The sequence below is a fragment of the Lutra lutra genome, chromosome 13, assembly GCF_902655055.1.
Source record: "Lutra lutra chromosome 13, mLutLut1.2, whole genome shotgun sequence".
Classification (NCBI taxonomy): domain Eukaryota; kingdom Metazoa; phylum Chordata; class Mammalia; order Carnivora; family Mustelidae; genus Lutra; species Lutra lutra.
Window position 1 is genome coordinate 2,779,031 of NC_062290.1, and position 23,206 is coordinate 2,802,236.

Below are 23,206 nucleotides of genomic sequence, written 5' to 3' on the forward strand. Positions count from 1 at the left end.
GAATTTTGTGTTCTGTTTCCCATTAGCGTGTGTGGGACAAGCATGGATCGCTGGGAAGGTCTCTGTCCGGGTTGTGTGGCCTACTGACCACTTTCTGTTTTGACGCTGGGACAGCACCTGGATGCTGGGGAGTAAATTACTGCACCAATCTGAAGCTTTTGAAGCTCTGTTCCGTGAAAGCTGGGACCGCCTGAGCAGTGTGGGGAATCCAGGAGAGGTCCCCCAGCACGGCGGGGAGGACAGCGGCCTCCGTGCCCTCCTAGCTCGGCGCACCCACCTCACTCCTTCAGGACGTGATGTGGCTTTGGGTTGAGTGGAGGGCCAACGTGTCGTCCCCCGAGGTCACCCCCGCAGGGGCCATGCACTCGTCTCCTTCTCACTGGTTATCAGAAAATGAGCCTTCATTTCAGGATAGTGGTGTGTGCATTTCTGACTATGTAGCAGACCGTTTGATATCTTGACTTAGATACTAAAAACATTCGGGTGTTGAGGTATTGTCCTTGTGGGTACAATTTCAAAGCATGGACTCGATCACTCGATTAGACGTTTTCTATAAAATGCGCCTCGTTACATGTTCGTGGAAGGCTCTTCACCAGCGCGTTATATCCTCTGGTCCGGGGTGCAGAGAACAGCCGCTTCCTCCGCTCCCCGTGCAGACGGCTGTCGCTGGGACTGAGCAATAAAGGGCTGTGTGAAAAGTCTCCGGGTCTTGTGTTGCATCACAGGGGCGAGAACAGAGCTTGGAACCTTCCCATGGAGAGCAGGCACTCTGACAGCCCCAGACTGGGTCCACGTGGTGGCCTGGCTGCAGAGTTCCTGGCGGGCTTCGCGGTCACGCTGCCGGGCCGTGGCGGGCAGAGTCAAGGGTGACGGCTGCAGGCTGCGGTCCTTGGCTGTGCCGCGAGATTTCTCCGTGAACATCAGCTCCAGCCGAGTTATGCCGAGTGCAGGTCCAGCGCAGGGTGGACAGCGTGCACACGCACACGCATATACACATACACATGCAAACACGCGCGCCCACACACGCATGTGCACACACGTGCGAGCAAGGACATGCACACAGAAATATGCACACACAAACGCACAGGTGCGCACACACAGACACACACGCAAGCGCACGGACACATAAATATGCACACACTGATGCACACTCGCATGGACATACATGTGCACACACAAACACATGCATGCACCTGTGCATGCTCGCACACACAAACATGTGCACGCGCACACATGTACAAACACATGCAAGCACACACATACACTGTTGCACATTCACACGCACACACATGCAAACACGTGTGTATGTGATACACATGCACACACAAACATGCACACACATGTGCACATGCAAACACGTGCACACACACATGCACACACAGGCGAGAAGTTGCCCTCTGTCAATGAGGACGCTGGGCCAGTGCTGACCTCCCTCCTGTTGCAAATGGAGCAGATCCAAATGGCCTGTCCCTTTCAGCCAGGACGCATCATTTTCTCTGTTGAAGGGTTTGCCCGCCTCAAAACACCCCGGCCGACCAAACCCGGCACCCGAAGCTTTCCTGGACACCACCCACACCAGGGGAGCGTGCAGGGGGAGGGTCACGGGCTTCTGAGAGTGGCTCCGGTCCTGGGGAACATGGGGGCCATGTGAGAGAATGGGCCACCACCCTGCGCGCCACTGTGGGGGTTGCTGGTGCAAACAACCCCACACGCCGACCCCGAGCGAGAGGTGTGTACGTGGGCTTTCGGTTTTATTTTGCTGACCAGCACACAGGAGACACGGTAAAGACTCCTGACCGAGGGAGAGCTACTGCGTGGGCTCCCTGTGACCTTGAGACCCCCGCACATCCCCAGCCAGCGGCTGAGGAGGCCGCATGCAGCGCTATCAAAGGTAACCGTTTCCTGCATCTTTTTGGCGTATTTTTCATTCAGACTGCGTCAAAGTTTTGTGTTGTCTCAATGGGAAATTGGGGTCAAGGAGCAAGGGTCACTAACATCAGCACCGGAGCCCCAGGGCCCCCCAGGGCCCCCCACAGCCCTCTGAGCCAGAGCTGAGGGGCCCTGCAGTCACTTTGCCCGCTGTGTGAACACGCGCTGCCCAGGATGTGGCCCGAAACACCGCCTCGTTCTCCCCGTGCTCGCATTCCAGACGTGCGCTCGGAGGAGACAGTGAGCTCCTCCTCGACTATGGAAGGAAGCCAAAACGAAGGCCTCCGTTGAGCGTCTCCTGACAGATAGGACTTCGCTCTCAATAACAAAAATGGGGACGTCTTTGGTCAGTACGTGGAGACCGCCCAGGACCACAGAAATGTTCCTCTATCAGGGAACGTACATTGGACAGCACGCAGGAGCCAGCTTCTCGAGAGCTAACGTATCGACACATCTCCTGAGTCTTGACTCGGTCGAAGAGCCCTGCGAATCAGAAGACCCCAGGGGCTCTGACGTGGGCTTGCCCAAGTGGAGTCCTTTGGAAGGTTGCTCTGTGCTGTTTCTACCAAGAACTGAGCACGTCACCTCTGGGGTTATGAGATCTTTACAGACGAGTGCACGTTCTCCTCGTCCGTTTGTCCTGCTGCTGGAATCCATGGGAAAGGCATGCACAGAAACGCCTTCTAAGCAACTCCCTGCTAACGGGGACGCAGGGCCAACCTACACTGAAGAGGGGGTGACGGCATCACTCCATTTCCTTGAAGATCGCGCAAACGCCCGGATCCCAGACGTGCTACTGACATGGCACTGTCAGGCTCAGTTGGGGGATGGGGAGAGCTGCTGACCGTCCCAGCTGCTCCACGGGGACAACCCAGGGCCACTGACTCAGTTCTCTGATCAAAGAGAATCAGACTCCACACAGGAGCAAGTAAAGCTCTCCGCATTCAGGACAAACGTTCCATCACGTTACACAGACCGTGGCCTCCGACTTCTGGCCACGGTGTTGGTCCCCTCTTCCAATGCTGGTTCTCTTCCTGGTGGGCCTGGGGACAGCCTCCTGGGAGACCCTGGCTGGCTTTTCTGGGATCTGTAGGAACCCCAACAACTACCTGATTTGGCTAGTAAGACTTTGGATGGAGGATTCCACAGGGACAGAAGACAGAGGAGAAGCAGGGACACAGACCTTGGAGTTCTCTGGCTCTCCGATCTCTCTGGGTCCAACCCGTACCCCTGAGACCCTCCAGGGAGCAGCCATTTCTGGGAATTCAAGCCAAGCCTGCTGAACATGAGCCCTCAGGTCAGTTGAGGAGACCGGGACTCTGCCTGGTTTCCAGCCACATCCTTATACCATGCCACGTGCTGCCCTCACCCGAGGGAGCCGGTGACATGTACCGATGGCAGACGTTTGAAACACCAGTGCTCGGTGACCTGGATGTGACAGATACACCAGCATCCACTCCGTGCACAATGTAGTGCAAAGTTCCCAAACATCACCATGACGTTCGTCGAGGCACGCCATACGCTGTGCGGCCTGCGACCTTCCCTCTCCCGGCACCACAGACAGTGGCCGCTGGGACTCAGGCGAAGGCAGCCGATCACGTCCGCAGCCAGGGACATTCAGAAGACTCTGGAGCCGAAGCAGACAGGGCACACTGTCTACCGTGGACTAAGCTGGCAAGTCGCCGGGTCCCCCTCTTAAGTGACGTCCACGCTACACAGGCTATTGGCAAGTAGGTTTCCCGAGTCCTTGCTCTGGAGCTCCCAGGGTGAGGCACATAATAAATAAGACCACGGCCGCTGCAGTTTCCCCGTCCCGCAGGTGTGCGAGGACCCCGCTCCTGGAGGTGGCTGCTCTCACTTGCCGAGGACCCCATTCTGCAGGGTTTTGTTCCTGTCGGTTATGCAGGGCGAAGCGGCTCTCTGGGGAGGGTCCTCCTCGCTCTTGGGTGAGGGGTTGCTGTTGTTGCTGCCGCTGGACTTGCTCCTGCTGGGGTCGAGGGCGGGCTGGGTGGGCGAGGAGCGGGTGCCCCAACCCCGGACCAGGCAGGTGCACACCAGCCTGAAGAAGGCCCGCCGCATCTCCTTGCTGGCCAGCGTGTAGATGACAGGGTTCATGGCCGAGTTGAGCACGGCCAGCATGATGAACCACTGGGCCTTGAAGAGCACAGCACACTCCCTCGCCCTGCAGGCCACATCGACGAGGAAGAGGATGAAGAGCGGGGACCAGCAGGCGATGAACACGCTCACCACGATGACCACGGTCCGCAGCAGTGCCATGGAGCGCTCTGAGTTGTGGGGGCTGGCCACGCGGCGGCTGCTGGACTTCACCAGGAAGTAGATGCGCGCGTACAGGACCACAATGGTGGCCAGGATGGCCGTGAAGACACTGATGCAGAAGGCGATGTACTTCTTGGAGTAGAGGGGCAGGATGGTGGAGCAGTCGGCGAGGTCGTGCAGGCAGTTCCAGCCCAGGATGGGCAAGGCGCCCAGCGAGAAGGCCACGAGCCAGCACATTCCGATCAGCAGGAAGACGCGGTGCTTCTTGTTGGCGTCGTACGGCCGCATCTTGATCATGGTCAAGTGCCGCTCGATGGCGATGGCCAGCAGGCTGCACGTGGACGCGCCGAGGGCCACGAACATGCTGCCTTCCCGCAGGAACCAGACAGTGGGAGACAGGCTCAGCGTCCTCCTGCCTGACATCAGGATGTTGACCTTGTAGGCGACCCCAGCCAGCAGGTCACAGAGGGCCAGGTTGCCGATGAAGAAGTACATGCGGTTGTGGAACTTGTTGTTTTTCCAGATGGCGATGAGCACCATGAGGTTCTCCAGCACAATGAAGCTGCAGATGACGAGGAAGAGTGCGGTGGTGAGCGTGCTGCCCTCGGGGGCCTCCTTCAGCCTGCCCTCCAGCTTGCCTACATAGCTGTAGTGCTCATACAGGGTCTGGTTCCCAGGGGAGGACCTGGGTCGCGGTGTCGGGACCACAGCCATCGCTTAGGCAGAGGCTCAGCTCCAGATCCCACCAGAGGGCGCCCTGGGCACGTCCATGGCTGGAGAACACGTTCTGGCTCAGGCTTCCATGGTGGCCCCGGCCGGACCCCAGCCAGGGTGGGCAGAGCAGGAGCCTGCAAAGATAAAACAGGGGTGCCCAGCGATTAAGGGGCTCTGAGACCACCTAGGGGCAGCAGCCACAGCAACAAGGTCGGAGGAAGGCCCTTAAACCCCGCAAGTATGCAAACGTCTGGTCACACGGGGCCCCAGAGCTCCCTGGGGGGCTGAGGCAGCCAGGGAAGCCACCTGGTACCTGCAACCCCCCAGGAGGGAGATCAGTATGTGAGCTCCACGATTGTTCACTCCTGTAATGACATATAGATCCAAATAAATGTCCCTCGGGGAACCCCAAGGGACTCGGAAGTGCTAACCACGCACCCTCAAGCATGACGCGGGAGCGGCCAAACCATGATTCCCCGTGACCTGGAGACAAACAGGATCATCCCGGGACAACACAATAGGATGGAACCAGAATGACGGCCACGGGAAGCCCCGGGGAGCCCGAGCCATACAGTGGGAGCACCTGCTCGATGTCCCAACGGCGTCCCTGGGACCGGGGCTGGAGACAGAGTCAGGTCCCGACAGCCCCCAGGAGAGGCCAGAGACAGGGACGCACGGCCACGGAAGGAAAGGGAGCATGAGGCGCGACGGAACCCAAACCCAGACGTCCACCGGGGAAGGCAGGGACGAGCACTTGGACTCTGCACTTGGCTGAAAGCTCAAACTGTCTGAACCCCAAAACTGAAGCCGTGCATGTGAGCCGTGTGCGTGAGCCGTTGGGGGTCTCCCTAGACCCCCAACACGCCTGGGGGTCTAGGGAGACAGTGAAGGCGCAAAGCCAAGCGCTGGGCCCTCGACAGCCCCGGATTTAGTCCCTTCTCCCCTCCCGATACTTCCCACCTTCACCGGGGCCCCCCCGCTCATCACCTCATGGAACAACACAGCTGGATGGGGCTTTCAGTGGATCCACTGATTGTAAATTAGAAACATGTGTTTCAGTATCGGCTACAATTAAATAAGGTTAGCTAAAAGCGGCCCTCCATGAGTACCCCGCGATGACTTTCTTTACTTATACAATGTTTAGTCATAGCCCTAAGTTGGGTTCAGAGACAAACAGCTCCCCAAATGATACGGGGTCTGCATTTTGGGGTGTGGTGGGATCTGAGCACACTGCCAAGTACCAGCAAGGCCCGAGAGGGTCTCAGTCCTGGAAGGACCCAGGGACACAGAGCTGGGGGTTGCTCTCAGAGAAGGAGAGGTAACTCCGGGGGTGCCCCACTCCCAGCATCCTCTAGGTCACTGCTTCCCAGGCTCGAGGTTGCTGCCTGGGGCCTGGGAGGCTGTCAGACCCTCCGCTCCATGGGGCTGCTTGGGTTGTCTGAGGTTAGGAAGAGCCACTCTGTTCCTTTGCTGCAGAGACTGCTCCCAGGCTGCGAATATGTGTGTGCGGCTGTTCCAGCAACCCAGTCGGCCCTGGCCTCTGGGGGACCCCTGCGTCGTGTGTGCCCGCAGAAGCCCCTGGAGGCACATGGGTCCGCTCAGTGGGTCGCTGTCCTGCCAGCCCCCGCCACTGTCCCCCTCCTTTCTCTAACTCCGGCCCATCCTTCACACCCCGCGTCGAATCCCTCCTGGTCTACAAACTTTCTGGAGTCAGCCCAGCCCCTCGAGGCTTCTCTGAGCCTACTAGACGCTCCTTACAACAACTCGCAGGCTGTCGTTTGAAGAGTGGGAATAATGCCGCTGCTGAACCCCCGTGAGCCCGCCTGGGGCCGGCTTCACACTCACACCTGCACGGGGGCACCAGGCCTCTCATGGCGCCTATCCGCTCACGTGTGCCCCATGAAGGCTCTGCTCTATACTACTGCTTGTCCAATGAGTCTTTCTCTGGGAGCAGTGAATGGAGCTGCCACGGCCTTGCTCTGCTTGCCGGGCCCTGGGCACAGCCCGGAGAACAGCCAGCCCCGCCAGGAGTCGGAGGGAGCAGCGCCCCAAGAAGAGCTGTTTCCCTGCTGGTGCCGGGTCCACAAGGCTGACCCGGGCCCCACATGCCCCATGCCAGGCAGCCTGGCCTGGTCACAGGCCGGTGGCCACCCTGTCCACTAGTCCCACTCCCCCACTGGGGCTTCCATTCCCGCAATGACAGTGCACACATGGTGAGCAGGACTTACAGTCATGGTGAGCGAGCGCCCACACGGTCTGAACTGCAGAAACATGCGTGTTACCTGAAAGGGCGAGGAACGCGAATTGTTCGTGAATTCACACCCGCGGCGGCGAGAAAGGGCTGCATGCAGCCTCACCTGAAAGGTCTGAAAACCACAATAAACTGGAGCTTGTCCGCTGCGCCTGTGTCCCCAGGACAGCTCCTGGCCACGTCCATCCCTCCCTCTGCACTCGTCCCACCCCTGTGCCGGGGCCACAAGCATGGGCAGGGACGTATGCACCCATGAACCTGCTGGATCTGGACCTCCTGGACGTAAAGAGGAAGGACAGACAAGTGAAAGACTTATCTTTGCTGCACATGCAGGACCATCAAAGAACTGAGCAGAGGAGGAAAGCGAGCGAACAGCGAAGGCAGTATCCAGCAATAAGCAACCACGATGAGAATAGCGCCGATAGCGTACGGCAGACCAGAGAGTCAACCCAGTCCGTGCATTTTAAGGGCGAATGTATTTTTCCCGCTAATGCCTGAATTATCATTTCCCTTGATTAAATATTCATCATTCAAAGAGCATTTTCTTTTCTAGAACATCTCTTGCTAAATGCTACTCTCCGCATTTTTCGTAACTGGAAGACATCTGGCTCTCTTTAGAATCTAAAAGCTTGTTTTCTTTGGATTAGCAACATTAGAACATAGACTGCATCCCAAGAGTTACGAGCTGGGCAAAGGCCAGGTTGATTGTGGATGCGTTGGAGTGCTGCTATCTGTGGTCAAAAGCATCATGGCAGTCCCATCTCCACCTCTCAGGGGCGTGGCAGGACCTGAATTTTCGGGAAGACGGCTCTGCCCCTCCCACCCCCCAGCTCAGAGCCAGACAGCCATGTGTGGGACCAGGTGGGGCATCAGCCCTCGGGCCACATTCATCCTGAGGAGCGCCGGGCACCCTGAGCACCAGCTCCTGGGAAACCAGCCTGTCCCACTGTCCCAGCCACCACAAACCCCCAAAGGGGCCACAGGCTGGCTTCTTACCCCCTCAAGGGCCATAGTCTGTTTCTGACCTTCATGTAAATGGGGACCCATAGCCTGCAAATGTGCCTGGGGTCCTTCTCCCAACGGGATGCTCCCCCGGGTCCTCAGATGCTGGTAATTCCTGCTCTGGTCAGGGGATGGACGCACCAGCCACTCTTGTCTGCAGACACAGGGGTTTCTCCCTGTCATTGTCCTAACAAGTGCTGCGGGGCCTGGGTGGGGATGTCCTCCTGAGCTTGTGCCTGTGCGTTTGTGGGCTGCCTTGGATTTCTCAGCCTCGTGTTGGCATCTAGGAAGAGCTTTGACGCCGAGGGTCCCTGCAGAGACTGACGGCACTTGGCTAGAGAAGTACCCACATTACACATTACAAATGATGACGTTTTGCTTTATTTTTAAAAGTTAAGCATCTGCGGCCAGCAGAGACCACCATCTAACTTTCATTGTAAGAGTCTGATCGTGGCTTGATTTCCCCCAAACAACTTAGAAATAGAGGCTGATGCTGAGGGAGGCAGTCTTGCACGTCTCAGGAGCGGGCCTGTCCCAGAAGCTGCTGCGTGGGATAGGCCCTCAGGAGGAGCCCCTTCTAGAAGGCGGCTCCACCATGCATCACCCAGCTTAGACCGAGTCCAGCCACCCCTCCTTCCCAAGGAGACATGTCTGTGGGGAGGGGTGGCCCGGGCAGCCGATGGGTTCCAGATGTGCTCTCTAGGCTAGTGACTCACTTTCTCTACACATGTCAACTTGAAAAATAAACAAACTATAAAAAGAAGGGAAAGAAAAAAGTGAAGGGAAGTATTTCCACAAAGTCTGGGGTCTCTCTCCCTTTGCTTCTCTGTCATGGCGAACAAGAGAAGCCCAAGAAGACAGTGAGGAAATTCTCCGGGTCAGACGCAGGATGCTATTGGTCAAAGGCCCGTTTTCCCAGGGAAATCAACTCGTTCATCCTCCAAACAGAACTAAAACACCAGGCATTTGATAACCAGCAAAATTTCTTGGAAAGCAGGACTTTTTTGTTGTTGTTCATAGGAACGTAGGAAAGGAAGAATGGGCTGGCCATTTTGCTGCCCCAGGAAATTTCTTGGCTAATGAGTATTTCCCCTTGCCCCAAATTTCTGAGTGACCTCGTGGTCACTTTCAGAGGCAGCTCCCAGCACGAGGCCTCGTGCACACATGGCCCCTCACCCCTGCTCTCAGCTGGGAGCTCAGGCCCCGAGCCCCCGGTGAGAGCAGCAGGAAAGGCAGGTGTGCCACTGCCCGGTGGCTTTCCCACATGTGACTCTCTCGGGCAAGTAAAGTTCGGCTGTTGACACAGATGGATGCGCTCCCACGAGCACACATAGGCAGGATGGGCTGCAGGAGCCTGGGCATAGGCCCCGGGGTCTGCCTCTGTGCTTGCTTACCTGGATTCCCCGGGCTTGTCCCCTCCCTGCAAGGCACCCAATCTCGGTACAAGAGGCCTTATCCTCTGCTCTTCAGCCCCCATTTTTAGACTCTCCCTTCTCTGCTTGTTCTTAGTAACAGGATTGGACGCACGCCCGGATTACCGTGGGATGAATGAAGGTGTGTGGGAATGAGCTCCTCCAGGCAACAAAGAGCCGATGCAAATAAGAGACATCTGGCCCAAGAAGTCCTAACAGTGGGGTCCCTCCCATCCGTTCCCAGAGCCACAGTGACGCAGCCCACAATGGCCCTTCAGGCAGCCCGTCTGTCCCCACGGTGGCATCTGCCGTTTGTACACAGAGAGAAGCCAAGGCTGGGCTGGGGGTCTGGGTCATCGGATTCCCCCTGCCCTGCCTCCTGTGCACCATAGTGGGGGGTCAGGTCTCCTGGAGCCTCCACCCCTCCCCAATAGTCTTCACCTAGACGGAGGTGACAAGAGCATCACCAGCAGTCTCGCCAAATGCTGGAATGCTGACCTGCGTGGAAACCTGACCCCGGGGACAGGGAGAAGGGCTCAGGCCTTGCTCCAGAGCACGGAGCCATCCCCGGGGGCCCCGCTCCCTACCGGGCCACCCACAGCCGTAGAAACAGGCAAAACAACACAGAACAGAGGCTGACCATGCCTGGTGCCGTCACCACTGTCCCCGGGGTGTGGGAGTCTCGGCACTGGACGGAGTCCACCAAGCACGTCCTATTACCTCCAAAAGCTCATGGAATATCTCCTCGGGCAATTAATCAATTGCCCAATTAATGGGTGCGAAGGAATCATAAGAAGTGGTCACACACTCATTAGACAGGAAGGAGGAAGCCGCGTGTGAGGAGACAGAAAGGCCCCAGAAAGCACAGCACAGCGGCTCCCCGCACACCGAGCCCTGCAGAAGGAAAGGGGGCTTCACAGTAGGGCAACCCCCAGATTGCCAAGGTGATGGCATGCCCAGATACTCGGTTTCCCATCACAGAAACATACATACACTGTAGGTATCGAACTGTCTGCGGGAGGAGGGAAAAGACGCCAAAGAATCAAATCAGCACCGTAATTTCAAGAGAAAGGAGGAAGGAGGAAAATCAGTCCCTACATTTTGAGAACATTGTTAGGCGAACGTGTGAGACTCCTGCTTGCAGAGAAGCCACTTTCTGCTATCCACACCTGGTAGAAGGACAAGCGGAGCCACGCACTTTAGGGAATTTGGGGACATAAAGAGGAAAGCGGCATTTCCGAAGGTAAAGCTGGGGGAGATGCTATTGTAGCCCCGTCCTTGGGAGGCTCCGAAGGGCTGATGTGCAGTCTCTGGGGTCAGGTGACAGAGCAAGTCAACTGGCAGGATGTGAAGGTTGTTCACTGAGAAAACCCACTGTGTGGGCCTCCTCTGGCCACAGATTTCGTCATTCTGGATTGAGCTCTGCATCAGTTTCCTGAGAACTCCTACAGAGCCAGACATTTCCACGACTCCTTGAGGACAACACACCCGCCCCCACAAGCGCCCCCCCCCGCCCCCATCGTGTCCATCACACACCCGCGGGACCTAATCCTGCCCCGTACTTCTAGGAAATGTTTTTCATAACCATGCCGGCAAGAATGTCACTGAAGAAGAAGAAAATGTTCCAAAGATGAATGAAGAAGATGTGAGTGTCTACAGCGAGGGTCTGCAACCTCTGGCCTCCAGACTTTAGAAAGATGCCTCATTCTGGAAGCCCTCAGAGCTCCAGCTGGGGGTGGGGATCGTGGGCAGGGTGGACCCTCCCTTTTGAAATAATCGTTCATAAAAGCCCCGTGTTCCTGCCACTCCCCCTGCTTTATCAGTCTAACAAAACATATTCCCTTTAAACCTCCAACAACAAGTTCCTCTCTTACATCTAAATATAAAAACCCACAAAGAAATATGTCACCAGGAGTGGCCAGCATCAGAAGAAAGAGAAAGAGAGAGAGACAGACTGTTTGGAGCCAGGGCAGTTAGAAGCGGCGAAGCTAGCTAGCATCAGGCCAAAGAAGGACATGTTCCGTCCCTTTTCCAAGTTTCTCTCAGCTGTGAATGTAGCACGTGGGAACCTCACCGTCTCCTGACTGCAAAAGCAGGGACTTTATCCTCCAGCCCTGATTCTGACAGTCCTGACTGCCTACTTCAAGAAACAGAAGAAAACAATGGACTTCTGTGGCGCATATCATTTAAAAAGAATGGTTTTCCCAGGAGAACGACCACAACCACACACTCCCAGAGCCCCCAGGTCCTCAAGCTCGGAGGGTGCCTAACTTTTCAGTTGTCCCAGGAAAAGGACAGGGCTGGGGGGGGGGGGGGGCGTACCTTCTCGCTTAGGTCATGAAGGTGCAGCTCAGTCTGAACTTCCCACTGTAATTACAAGAGCCCCAGGCTCTGGTTCCTCAATGGCTCGACGCAGGAACGGAAAAAGGAACCATTCCCTCTCCCCCGCTCTGGCTCATCACCCCAACGGATGGCCTGGAGGAGGGGCTGACGGGGATGTGGTGTCTCCCCGTCACTGTAACGCCAGGGATAGGCTAGAATTGAGTGAGAAAAGTGGGCCCCGCGGCTCCCACCCCACCCACGCAGGCTGGGCGCCCCGGACTCCGAGCCCTTGCCCCGCGGACTCACCTCCCTCTGGGAAGGGCAACTGGGCCACCCGCATCCTGGCGACCTTCTCCGCTCACAGGCGGTGGCGGGACAGGGGCACTGGGAGAGTCTAGGAGCTGGGGGGTGGGTGAATTGGTCCCTGTCGGAGCTGTCGCTCGGGCTCCTGTCACCGCGCTGGCGCCGCGTCCCCGTCGTCCCCGCCGCGTGTCCTCAGGACCCGCTGGCTCAGCCTCTGCGCGCGCAAGCCAGAGCCCAAACTTTTCCATCGGGCCTTAGGGGCGGGGCCCGCGCTCCGCCCCTCCGCCCCCAGCTCCGGGTTTCCTCCTTGCTCCCCACCCGCCCTCACGGCGCCCCCTCCCTATTTCCTCCGAGCTCCCAAACGCCCACCTCCCCATCTGCTGAAGTCCCCTACCCATCTCTGCCTCCCGCCCCTCCTCCCCGCGGCCCCCCTCACCTCCCTGCGCGGCGGTGGCCCCTGACCACCCGAGTCTCAGCCTCATCTCTCTGCCTCCCCCACGCCCCCCATCTCCCCGCCCCAGTTCCCACCTCCCCATGTCCCCACCTCCTTGCTCCCTGCCCTTTCCCCCTCCGTTCCCTGCGCTTGCCTGCCTCACTGTTGAGCTCCTCTTCCCGCCCCTCCAGTCCCCCTCCTCCCGTGCCCTTGTGGCCCAGCGGCTCCCAGGCTCCTGCCCCAGGCCAGCTCCTGACCCAGTACCCCGCCAGAGAGCTCCCCGTGAGGGTTTGGGCCAGTGATGATGATGACGTCGTCATTATCATTCTTATGGTGGTAGCATCTTGATCATTTTCTTTTGGAATTGCCTTTCCACTCGCTCCTGACTTAGCACGCTCAGGGACTGGCTGTGGACTCCAGGCCCACCCCGCACAGGGTGGCCCAGCTCCTGGTCCTATGGGTCCATCTTGGGGGCTGCTGTCCCCACAGAGATGGACTCTCTTGCCCGGGTGAATAAAACAGCCTCACAAAGTGCTTCCAAAGAAGAATGCCCCCGGGGAGGTGACAGACTACAGAATTTTCCACCGGCGAAGGAAAGTAAAGGCCAGGTAAATGCACACAGCAACCAAACCTGGAAACTTTTGGGGCACAGGCAGGGGGTAAGGGGGAAAGGGAGGAAGAGGAAAAGGAGAGGCAGGAGGGAACCCCAGGCCTGTTACCCACAACAAGTGTGCACCTGCCTGGGCAGACAGGATAGGGGTGCAGGGACACCAGGAGTCAGGAGGGAGGATTCAGGGGGAGGTGTCCCTCGGGTACCTGCCCCAGATCTGGAGGCCTCCTGCTTCCAGAGAAGGAGCCTTGTCCCACCTTCCCCTAGAGCTGGGAGCAAATGCTTATTTGGGGGTAGGTTTGAGCCCTGATGGGCCCCCGGCATGTTTGCACTTGGCTGGTCTTCTGTGTTTTCCCTACTGAGAAACCCAAACCCTGGAGAACGTGGGGGTGGGCACCGAAGAGCTCTGGCCTGTCCTTGGGGCTCAGAGGAGGGCTGCTCTTGTGCTGTCCTTGCTGCCACTCAATCCTGTCTTCAGCCCTGTCTGCACGGTGGCCTTCCGAAAGGACTCTCGGTGTCTGAGAAGTCTCTGCGAAGCCGCTTCTGTCCCAAATCACAACTGTGATCGACCGCACCTCCTCCAGCTTTAAACCAAGGCAAGGAGAAGAGAGAGCTGCTGCTTTGGCCGCCTGCCAGAGCCAGGGGACAGTACAGCGTCCCAGCCTCCGGGTCTCCACCTGGCCACTCAGCTGGTCCATCAGTAATTCATTCAACTAGTTGTTCTGTGCTATGTGGAATGACTGGTCACTGGCTGAAGCCGCCAGGACTGGTGTCCCGTCTCCATTCGCTGGACGGGTTCTGAAATCCAGACTGAACGGGCGCCCTGAGGTCTGGTGATTCCTCCGAAACCAGCCTCAGAAGGGGACTCCTGAAGCCCTGAAAAACAACGGGGCCTTTGACTGCAGGTGCCCCAAGGGAGACACACGGATCTGACACAGAGGCATTCCTGAAAATCCTTTTACGAAAATGCTCCTTTCCCCTATAGACTCCCCTCCTGAGCGCTCTCCCCACACACAGCCCTCTCACTGAAGCTGTGCGCCAGCCCGCCTGCTCCTCCCTCCCAGGACTATCAAGCTCAGACGAGACCCTGACTGGGGGACCCTCTGTGCTCCCACACAGCCCCCAGAGACCATATTCTCTCCGGAAGAGAGAATGCCCAGTGCCTCCCTAAGGGTCTATTGGATAAAATCTCTTCTCTGCCTCCGTGACTAACCAGGGGAAGTTCTTTACAGGGAATGCCAGCTCATAGATGGAGAAGGGATGGGGGAATTCGGAGTTCTGTGTTCTGCTTCCCTCAGTGGAATCACCGAGCAGGACGACAAGGCAGTGTGAAGAAAACGTGTCGATCACACAGTACTGCCTGGGAAAGAGAAAACACTCTCCGCTTCCATCGGAGACATCTGTCGGCACCTTCACGGGGATTCGAACTCAGCGTCACCGGTGCTGAGCCAACCTGACATCAGCGGCTGCAAAACCAGCACACGGGATCACCGATGCTGCATCCTTGCTGAGACACTTTCCCTGAATCAAAGGCCAAGCCTGGAGCCTTCACTTCCGGTTTGTGGGACAGAGAAGGGAAGAGCAGCGGCTAAAAGACACAGAGAAAGGAGCGACAGGTGCAGAGAGCCAAGCGTTTGACCTCCCTCAAACAGGTCAATGTCAGGAAAAGGGTGGGATCAGTCCGAGGATAAAAGCAGCCCACAGAAGCCGCATTTCTAACAACCAGCATGGGCCTGCTTGACGTCCGGTGGCAGAAGAGATGGGGAGGACAGCTTGGGATGGACAGGGTATTGAATGAGGTCACAGACTCGTTGACAGTGCGAATTGGGTGCGTAATAGCTCAGTGCTCATCTGGGAGAATGGCCTCATTTCCAGGAGACCAACTGTCCAGGGTAAAACATCTTGGTGTCTGAAAATTGTTTTCAGATGACTCAGCAAAAGCAATATGGCAAGTGAGGTCAGCAGGACAAAATCAGTGGTTGGAGCGGTGGCGGGGTTGGGGGGGGGCAGCAGGAGCTGTACGATGTGTCCCCTTCTCTGGATGTTTGAAAATTTTCCATAATAAAAAGTTGGAGAAAAATAAAATGTCAGGTACCAAATACTTAAAAAATTTTTCCACCTCTGTTCTCAGGCTGTGAAACCAAATCTAGGCTTGCAGGAATAAAATTAAAAGATAGCACGATTTATATGTGAATCCTTTTGAAAACCATCAGGCCCCAAACCTATCATTTGAACAAAGGTATTGTGTGTTACGACGAACGTGTAATCCCTACTTGTTTATAACTTTACAAAAGGCAACACCTTCCCTTGCCCAGTGCGGTGGTACCTGCAGGCCAGCAGGCAGGTGCAGGGAGGGTGGGGGCTCTGACCCGCAGGGATGCGGTACCCAGCAGGGCCCAGGTGCTGGGTGAGCGGCTAACAACGCTGGACACCTGGGCCTGGAAACGTGCCTGCTCCCTGCCTCCCCTCCCTCTCCTGGCCTCTGCCTCCTGGATCTGGGAGGCTTCTCCTTGTCCCTGGGGTCAGAGTTAGCAGGCACCTGTTCCTAGCTCTGCTCTGGCTCTCAGCCTGAGTCAATGTCGCCTATGCCATGGTTCTTAGTGTCCAGAGGCGCACACTCAGGTTGGTGTGGTGTGAGCTCACTGCGCACAGAACCTTGGGCCAAGGGCAGCTGCGTGAGCCACAGGGCGGGGTGCCTGGGAGGAAGAAAGGAGCCCTGGGGAGCCTCGGCCTTGTGGTTGTCCCGCAGCCCGCCACGACAGAAGTCATTCACACAGCGCTGGGAGAAGCAGCTTTCGTACACCAGTCTGGACACGGACCCAAAGTTGGCCTTTTGTCCAATAACCCTGACCGGACCCGAGTGAATTCTTGGAGTCCCTGGACTGTCTCACAGCAAGTATTCACGCCCTGGCAGACACCTGCCGAAGCTGAACCTCACAACCTTAACTGTACTTCCAGGTACCACCTTGTCTGTCTGTGTCCTCACGTCTCCTGCTTCCCCGGCTCTGCCCGCCCTATGCCTCGGCCGGGAGCCAGTGGGATAGCAGGAACTGTTCTGTTCGTGTTTCTTATTCTGTAAGGGCACCTAAGTAGTGCGTATGTGTTCATACACGTGTGTAGCATGTGTGTACACATGTGGGTGTGCACGTGTGTGAGCGGTGTGTGTGTACATGCATGGGGGGTGCATGTGCTCGTGTGGGGTGCGTGTGTATGTGGGTAGGTGTGCACATGTGTATGCAGTGTGTGTGTGTGTGTGTGTGTGTGTGCGCGCGCGCACCACAGATGGACCATCATGTGGAGGAGGTAATGTGTTCCACTCTCCGAGCATGGTGAACACACGGACCCACCGGTAACATAGAAAATAAAGACTTGGCCTTTGTTCCTTTCTTGACACAGAGCTCCTAAAGAGCTCCTAAAATCCTTGCATAGATTTATTTTTGTACATTCACGAGATGACGGGTGGCTGGGGGCCCAGACAGCTTCAGGATGGGGCTGGCTGGCAGAGGCACCAACCGAGGGGCCACAGGGTTGGCACTCCCAGCTAGTCCCCAGTCTCCGGGGAGGTTTGAGAAGCCCCGGGTGGCTGGACGCATCTCTGTGCGGGGCGGAGTGCACCCGACCGGGCATGGGGCTCTGGGCCCATCTCCCTCACCCTGGTTTCTGCCTCTCTTCCAGGTGACTGTTCCTGGCCTGGACCCCTTGTAATAAACCAGCAAACAGAAGGAGAGTGTTACCCTGAGTTCTGGGAGGTGCTCCAGCAAAAAGGCCAGACCTGAAGTGGGTGTGGGAACCTCCGAATTTGTCGTCGGCGGGGCAGAAGACTCAGTGGGAGTGGATGCGGAAATTTGAACTCAGCCCGGGGAGGCGGCAAGGGTCTGGTGTGTTTGTGTTTTCCAGAGAAGTCAGTGTGTTCTGGGAGCCGGAGGAGAAAGGAAAGGCTGGGGTAGGCACTGTGGGTTCTGTGCCTGGTCCTGAGAGTGGTCTGGCGGCTGGTGGGGATGCTGCCTCTGAATCCCACCAACTCGGGAATTCCATCTGCAGCAGCCCTGGTGCTAGGAAGACTGGATTGTGTTAGTCCAAAAAAGTGCGGAGTCCAAAACAGTCTTGGCAGATGCCCCACCTGGGAAACTGCGGCAGGGCTGGCTTGCCGGAGCAGTGCCCTTGCTTAGGAAGACTGTTCACACAGTGTCTGCAGCGTAACTCAACAAAAATGCCAGGTTGTGTTTATCCAATCCTTACGGCGCTCGCTGTGGACGGGGAGGTTGTGCGTAAACCTGTCTGCATCCTGCTTGGACCGGTTCTGTGTATTCCTCCCGCGCTCCCGGCTTTTGGAACAAGTGTCTCTGCAACACCGCCGAACATCTTTGCTTTTTCTTGGCTGAGCGAAGGTTTGCTTGGGGTGAGGGTGGGGAGACAGGACGCATGGAAAGCAGCAGTAATTGCTGATTTCCTCACTCCTCCAACATCAAAGGCCTGTGGGTTTGAGGCAGAAAGGACTGGAGGAGTTTGGATGAGACCGTGAGAACAGAGATCAGCGCTGACCTGGTGCTTATCCGGCCAGGCACTGTCCAAGAGCTTCACACAGAATCACTCCTCAACTATGCTATGAGACCAACTCCGGTATCATCTTGCTTTTCAGATAAGGAAACCAAGGCAGAGATGATCATACATTCGCCCAAAGTCACCCAGCTGGTAAGTGGCAGAGTTGGAATGCTCCATCCATTTGGAGTTTTTTCATCTAATTTGGCTCTTTGGACATTGCAAGCCTCCTGAAAGGCATTGGCCTGATGTTGTGCATGAATGGGTGCCTGTGGAACGGCCCAGGGCCTGCTCCCTCCACCGCTCTTGGTTGGAGCTGGAGGACAGGAAGGGGAACAGGATGGACACCATCCACAGACCCTCACTCTGGCCAGCCCCCACATCTGCTCTCAGTTCCGGGCTATGAGCAGCTGGTATGGGGAGACTGGATGGAACCTACCCAGATCCTTTCCTGAGAGCCCCTGCTCCAGCCCATGAGGACAGCTCGGGCAGGCTGGACACTGTGGTAGGCAGAGGAATGGGGAGTCTTGCTTCCATCGTCATTCTTCTTCTTTTTTTTTTTTTTAAGATTTTTATTTATTTATTTGACAGAGATCACAAGTAGGCAGAGAGGCAGGCAGAGAGAGAGATTGGAGGAAGCAGGCTCCCTGCTGAGCAGACAGCCCGATTCGGGGCTCGATCCCAGGACACTGGGATCATGACCTGAGCCGAAGGCAGAGGCTTTAACCCACTGAGCCACCCAGGCGCCCCTCTATCATCATTCTTAATTCTTAATAAAGAAACTTGAATTTCTGAGCGTCAGAGTCCCCATCTGGAAAATGGTGCATTGTACCATATTCAATGGGTACAGTGTTAACTATCTGAGTATTTAAATGGATCATAGAAATCCTACAACTTTCTACAATATGCACATGTGTGAAACGCTTTCCTTCCATATTATTTAGTTGAAACCGTGCACAAACCTTTCTCCTTGATTAAAAAATATTTTACTTATTTATTTTAAATAGGCTCCATGTCCAGCATGAAGTCCAATGCAGGTCTTGAACTCACGACCCTGAGATCAAGAGCCAGACCCATAATCAACTGACTCACCCAAGCACCCCTAAAATATGTCTTAAAAAGCTGAGTTTAGAAAAGAGAAAAAGTCTCAAATCAATAGTCTAAGCTCTTATCTCATGATACAAGAGGAGCAAAATAAACCCCAAATAGGATAGGATAAAAGAAAGATAAGAGTAGAAATTAATTCAATTAAGATAGAAAAATAATCAAAGAAACAAAGGCAGTTCCTTGAAAGATCAGTAAATTGACAAGCTTTTGCAAGACGGACAAAGAAAAGAAGGGGCCAGACAGAAGTGCATCGTAAGGATGAAACGGAGACTGTCCCTACACATTCTGAGGGCGTCACAAAGATAATAAGGGAAAAATATGACCAGCTCTACACATATATATTTGACAACTTAGATGTAACAGTCCAATTCCTTGGAAAGTACACATTTCCACAATTCTTCCAATATGAAATAAACAATTTGACAAGTGGAATTCATCATTTCTGAGTTCACAAAAAAGAAAACTTCCAGTTCAGATGGTTTCACTAAAAAATTCTACCAAGCCATATAAGAAAGAACTAACACTAACAATCTCTTTCAGAAAATAAAAGCACTTTCCAAATCATTTTATAAAGGAAGAATTATCCTATATCAAAACCAGGTGAAGATGGTATAAAAAGAAGACCACAGATCAATATTCCTCATGAATACAGACACATACATTCCTAATAAAATATTAGCAAGTGGAATTCAGAAATATATAGAAGTAAAGATTACTGTGACAAAGCTGAATTTATTACAGGAATGGAATGCAGGTTTAGCATTCAAAAATCAAGCAATATAATCCATAATATGAATAGCTTAAAGAAAAAAAACATATGATCATATCAACTGATGGAGAAAACTATTTGGCAAAATTAACATCCATTTGTGATAAAATTCTCAAAAAACTAGGAATGGAGTCAATCCTCCTCAACTTGATAAAGAGCATCTATAGAAAACCCATGGCTGACATCATACTTGATGAAAGACTGAAAGCTTTCCCCTAAGATCAGGAACAAGACAAGGTGCCCACCCTCGCCACTTCTATTCATTATAGTCCTCAAAGTCCTAGCTAGCACAATAAGGAAAAGAAAGGAATAAAATGCATATAGATCAGAAAGGAAGGAATAAAAGTGCCCCTATTTATAGATGGCATGATGGTCTTCCTAAAAGTCCTAGAGAGTCTATGAAAATACACAAATAAAAATTCCTAGAGTTAATAATCAAGGCTTCCAGGTACAGATTAACTTATAAAAATCTATTGTTTTTTTTTAATATACTAGCAATGAACATATGAAAACTGAAATTAAAAATGGGATACACAGGGAGCCTGCTTCTCTCTCTCCCTCTGCCTGCCACTCTTCCTGCTTGTGTTCTCTCTCTGTCAAATAAATAAATAAAATCTTAAAAAAAAAAAAAGTAAAAGTAAAAATAGGGAACAACTTATAATCACTGAAATAAATTAAACTTTTAGGTGAAAATCTAGCAAAACATGCACAGAACCTGCATGTTGAAGATTATAAAGAGCTGAAGAGAGAAATCAAAGATCTTAATAAATGAAGAGATGTACCATGTTCATGGACTAGAAGACTCAACATTTCATATATATATATATATATATATATATATATATATATATATATATATATATATATTCTATATATAGAATAAAGGACTCAATTCTACAAAAGCTCTAACACAATTCCTAACAAAATCCTCATAAATTTTGTGTAAATAAAGAAAATTATTCTAAGTTATTCTAAATATTCAAAGTTGTTCTATTTAAGTGGAAAAGCAAAGGAACTAGGATTGCTAAAACAATTCTGAAAACGAGAATAAAATGGGAGGAGTCACTTTACCAGATTTGAAGACTTATTATGTAATTACATTACTCAAGACTAAAGACAGGCAGATCAATAAACAGAACAGAGAACCCAGAAATAGCCCCATATAGGAAGGGTCAATTGATATTTGACAGATATTTGCAAAAGCAATTCAATGAAGGAATGATTATCTTTTCAATGAATGATGCTACAGCAATTGGATATCCACAGGCAAAAAAAAAATGGGCCTGGACCTAAAATGTTTGTAAGATAACATAGGAGAGCATCTTTGGGCCCAGGGCCTGGTGGAAAGTTCTTAGACTATGATAGCAAGGCATGGTCCATAAAAAGAAAACACCGATACGTTGTACTTCATCAAAATTAAAACTTTGGTTCTGCAAAAGTCCCTGTTAAGAGGAAGAAAAGACAAGCTATGCACTGGATGAAAATATTTGCAAATGATACATCTGACAAAGGACTCATATCTAGAGTTTATAAAGAACTGTAGAAATTTGACATTAAATAAAATAAAACAATTCACATAGGAAATGGGCAAAAAGCATGAAGAGGAATATGGGTGGAAAGCACATGACTAGCCATTATAAAAATGCAAAATTTAGGCCTTAATGAAATTTCGTTACATTCCTATGAGAACAGCTAACGTGAAAAAGAGTGCCAATGCTAAGTGCTGCTGAAGGCCCAGAGAAACTGAGGCACTCTGGAGGGATGTAACATGGTGCAGTCACTCTGGAAAGCAGCTTCCTAGGTAGAGCCTGGAATTCTATACCCAACCAAACTGACCACCAAGTCTGAGGGAATCCTAGACAAAAGACTTTAGACAAAAGAAGTGTTCAAACCATCTTGGGAAGCTACTTGAAGAAGACATTCAGCAAAATGAGAGAGTAAATGAAGAAAGAGAACAACACAGGCTTTGAGTATGAGAAATCCAACTGAGGAAAGTGAATCCCAGCTTCCTGAGAAGGAAAGTCTTGGGATGGCGGTGGCCCAGTCAGCTCCCTGGGATGGCCCTGGCCTTCACACCACTGGAGAGTTGACAGGGGTCCGGCCAACAGTAGAATCTCGCATCGGGTTCCTGTCGGGCTATGCCCACTTGGTCTACAATGCTGTCATTTGCAAGCCACATCACATGCTGCCATCTCTGGGTAAGGAGGTAGTTAAGAGTCCTCCTGTCCCCATCCAAAGACTTCTGGGCTCCCTCTCTGCAGCTTCTCCCATCTTGCTAAGGCAGTTTCCAAGCTCTGCCCAGACATCCTGTCCCAAAAGTTTGCTCAAGCATCTCTTTCCCTAAGCTCTCTGCTCCGTTGTTCTCTGTCCCTGGCCCCCAAAGCTTGTAAGTGTACCCCACTCTGGTGGGGGCTCTGGGAGAGATGCAGTGTGCTCAGTGGGAAGCATCCAACTGGAAAGCCTGACAGAATTCACACCCAGGGAAACGGCTCTCACTTTAAACAACAATACAACAACCCTTCCCATGACAACCCTCTCCTCCTCCCACAGCTACCATCTTTTGCTTCTTAGAGGAGAGGAGGTGTGAGCCACTGCTCTGACCACAGCACCTGCTGCTGGGGTTACCGAAGACCCCCATGCTGCTAAGTCCAGTACTCATTTTTGGTCACGGTAGCCCCTCAGCCAACTGTCAATGTGGACCACACCTTTTTGGTGGCCTCTCTTTCTGTGGCCATGTATTTATCCTCCTCTCTGATGTCCCCTCACTCTTCTTTGCAGGGAAATCTGGCTTTATTTTACGAGAAGCTCACCCTGGGCTTTCTTCGGGGCTAGACTTAGAGTCATCCCATTTTTAATTTCTGTAGCAGTCATACACAATTCTCCTCATCCATCCTTCACCCTGCAGCCTGAATGATCTTCTGAGAAGGAAAATGAGATCACACCTCTGCTCGGCCCTCACCCCTGCTGACTCAGCAGCATTCAGGACAGAGCCCTCTTTCTGCATTGCCTGGTAACCCGAGTGTCCTGGCTCTTGCCACCTCCCACCTGGCCACACCCATGTTCCCTCAGCTCTACCTGTGGAAACCTCTTCCTTGTCCTACCACAGGGCCTTTGTACATGCGTCTCCTGCTCCCTCCCTTGAGTGCTTGCCTTCCTCAGCATCTCATTAAATCCTTTGCACACACTTTGGCTTCCAGGTGAGGGCCCCTTCCTGCAGGAAGTTTTTCTCAATGCGCCAAATTTGCTCTGTGTCCCCTCCCTATCACTGAAGAAATAAATGGTCCCCTAATAGCCCCCCTCCCCACGTGGATTCCACAGCTGCCTCCAGAGCCCAAGCTTCATTATCGAGAGGCCTCAGGTGGCATTTAGCAACACGTTACTGTGGCTTTTGTGTCCTTCAAACCAGTCCTGATGAGAGTGAAGACTCGCCAGTGCCTGCCTTGAAAGTGCGCAGTTCCCAAGCCCGCTTTGAGATTTCCCTCTTTTCCAATCTCTTCCATGAACTGATACTTTTATTTTTTAAATTCACATGATGAAA

The 23,206-nt window shown here is 53.5% G+C and overlaps 1 protein-coding gene and 1 pseudogene across 1 annotated transcript; one reads left to right on the forward strand and one right to left on the reverse strand.

The window, feature by feature from the left end:
• Window positions 1-1,276: 1,276 nt before the first annotated feature.
• S1PR3 (sphingosine-1-phosphate receptor 3) lies at window positions 1,277-12,541 on the reverse strand. The gene is made up of 2 exons (XM_047700585.1): window positions 12,214-12,541; window positions 1,277-5,054 (listed from the first exon to the last, which is right to left on the reverse strand). Exon 2 carries the CDS (start codon window positions 4,918-4,920, stop codon window positions 3,784-3,786), a length of 1,137 nt encoding a protein of 378 aa, XP_047556541.1. The 5' UTR covers window positions 4,921-5,054; window positions 12,214-12,541; the 3' UTR covers window positions 1,277-3,783.
• Window positions 7,424-23,206, forward strand: part of LOC125083713 (voltage-dependent anion-selective channel protein 1-like) — a 198,633-nt pseudogene continuing 182,850 nt past the window's right edge.